Below are 2,540 nucleotides of genomic sequence, written 5' to 3' on the forward strand. Positions count from 1 at the left end.
GTGAAGACTTTTACTGTGAAAAATAAATAAATATTCTTTCTATTCTTCAAAGAATCCTAAGAAAGAAAGAAAAAAAAAATCACGGTTTCCATTGAAATATTAAGCTGGTCCTTTCAACTTCTTGTCACCGTTGTTAATGATAAGAAATATTTGAATGGTAATGTACATTCCTTTCACCTTTTTTGCCGTTTTATTTTATTTTATTTATTTTTTTGAATATGAAATAAGAAAAATACCTATATTACCTATAATACCTATAACAGCTGAAGCATTCTATCAGTTTGAGTCAATGTGAGATATTCTAACTGCAGTCTTACATATCCTAAGTTACAAAAGCCCAAAATAAACTAAGACTGAAATTATCTACAAAACAAAGTTTAAACAGAGTCTGTAAATATAAGCAGTTCAGGTTGAATTAATTACATAATTTTAATTCGTAGAGTTAGGCTATATAGCCAGAATATTTGAGAAATATTAATTTATTCCTATTTTGGTGTGGTGGGCAGGACACAATCAAAAACGGCATTTCATTTTGTAAATGTCACAGGATGGCTTTGATTAGTTTCTGTATTATTATATTCCAGGTGAGCTCAATAAAGCTCAAGAATCTTATGATGAATAATATATAGTTAATAATTTCCTCTCGTGCCTTGTTTTTGCATTGCAAATCTTGTCATCTTGTTTTTTCCAACTCCCTGATATTAAGACCAGGGAGTTGGAAGATATTAAGTGGATTTCCTAAGGCACTACCCTGACATGTTTGAAATTAATGTTTGAAATTAAGTTTCCAGATAGTGATGCCTTCAAAATGCCACAGCCTAAAAAAGATTTCTAAAATGATTAAAGGAATAGTTCATCCAATAATGAAACTTCTGTCGTTATTTACTCTCCCTCATGATGTTTCAAACCCAAATGAGTTTCTTTCCGCATATAGATTTGGATCGACATGAGGATAAGTAGCAAATGACTATTTGAAATGAACTATAACTTGTGAAAAATGTGAATTAATCAACTGACGCAATCCCTACAAACGGTTGTCTTATTTCCAATAACATCAATTGTTTCTCATGTTTGTAAGCTGTCATCATTTGTAATCAGCATCTTCTGTTGGATTTATAGGAAATGGAGGAACAGTTCGAGAAGGAACGTAGCTCTCTAGAGGAACAGAAGAGCCTTTTACGAGAGGAACTGGACAGTCTTCGAGAGGAGCTCACAGCCAAACTCAACATGGCCAACAGTGAGGTATGACATTTTTTGTCTCTGTGAAAGTGATTTAGCAGGTAGAAAGGAAGGCCTGGAAGCAGAGGGAGGAGGTGATTAATTTCAGTGTCAGGTGTTCATCATCTCATTAGTCTCAATGTGTTTTAATGGGCTTCCGGAACACAAATCTGGCTGAGTCCCATGTTCCTTAGCCACAGCTGCAAATGGGCCAAGGAGACCCCTGAAGAGAAGCAGCATCACTGATTATTACCTTAATGTGCACATCACAATTGCTTAGCATAAATGGAAACGAAGCTCTTGCCGGAAAATCCATCTTAAGATGGTGTCTGTGTTCTGAAATATGGTCGCTGTGGTTTCTAGCTGGTCAAAACTGGTCATTAGCTGACTGATCTTCAAACATCTTTCAAAAAACAGTCTGACCACTTTAAGCTGGTATGACCAGCTGGTACTGTCACTGGTTTGTTGCTGGTCAAAGATGATGACCAGCTTGGACCATCTAGAAACCAACTATATACCTAGGCTACATGTTTAGCCATGCATGCTCCCCTCTTGAAGCCTGTTCCAAAGGCTGTTCCAAAATAGCTGAGTCTCATTAAAAAGTCATATATCATTATATTTGCAGCATGTATTAACATTCTCTATTAGAATGAACTTTGAGCATTTGAGAAGCTGAATGAGCATGAGTAGCATCTCAAATCTCAGTCACATTTTAATTAGGATTAGTTAGTCTTTAGAACAGAGGTCCCCAACCACCGAGTCGCGACCCACTACCGGGCCGTGGAAGAATTGCTATCGGGTCGCAAGAACGTTCTGGGAAAAATGTGTATAGATATTACACTCTGTTATTTATTTATGTTAATGATTGTTCTAATTATTTTGTATTTTCTTTGTATGCGATTGATATGGAGTAGCAATTTGACAATTTCATGTTAAATAAGTAAATGAAAGATTGCTCTGATCTGTCACATATTAGGAGTTAAACGGATCGCAGCTGATCCGTAATACGTATGGATGAGACCCTACCGTTCGGAACGCAAGTGATTCGCAGATTAATTTGCCAATTTACACGTACAAGCAATTTTAAACCACAAGAAGAAAAAAACGAAAGAAAGCTCTTTTGTTGTTTTTCCAGCAGAGAAGCTGCTTGCGTTGCTCACTAGGGTATTTTTGCAGTTATTTTTTAATGTATTTATTTATTTGTAATAATTTAGTTTTATGGTGTTAATAATTTGTACAAGGTCTAACAATTAAAAATGTATGATTATAATAATTATATAATAAATAATTTCATAATTTTATTCTAAATATTTGTTATACTT

At 34.8% G+C, this 2,540-nt stretch overlaps 1 protein-coding gene and 1 long non-coding RNA gene across 3 annotated transcripts in view; one reads left to right on the forward strand and one right to left on the reverse strand.

Moving 5' to 3' along the window:
* The window catches only part of LOC107697161 (uncharacterized), a 7,461-nt gene extending 5,170 nt beyond the window's left edge, over positions 1-2,291 (reverse strand). The window contains exon 1 of the long non-coding RNA XR_001635164.1: positions 2,188-2,291. This is a non-coding gene — a long non-coding RNA (uncharacterized LOC107697161). The remainder of the gene's footprint in view (positions 1-2,187) is intronic.
* The window catches only part of LOC107697135 (protein FAM184A-like), a 141,793-nt gene that overhangs the window by 75,051 nt on the left and 64,202 nt on the right, over positions 1-2,540 (forward strand). For both annotated transcript variants that reach the window (XM_016497787.1, XM_016497786.1), the window contains exon 7: positions 1,120-1,242. In XM_016497787.1, coding sequence (XP_016353273.1) covers positions 1,120-1,242 — 123 coding nt within the window. The remainder of the gene's footprint in view (positions 1-1,119; positions 1,243-2,540) is intronic.

Source organism: Sinocyclocheilus anshuiensis, unplaced genomic scaffold (genome assembly GCF_001515605.1).
Source record: "Sinocyclocheilus anshuiensis isolate Anshui unplaced genomic scaffold, SAMN03320099.WGS_v1.1 scaffold38, whole genome shotgun sequence".
In the NCBI taxonomy this organism is placed as follows: domain Eukaryota; kingdom Metazoa; phylum Chordata; class Actinopteri; order Cypriniformes; family Cyprinidae; genus Sinocyclocheilus; species Sinocyclocheilus anshuiensis.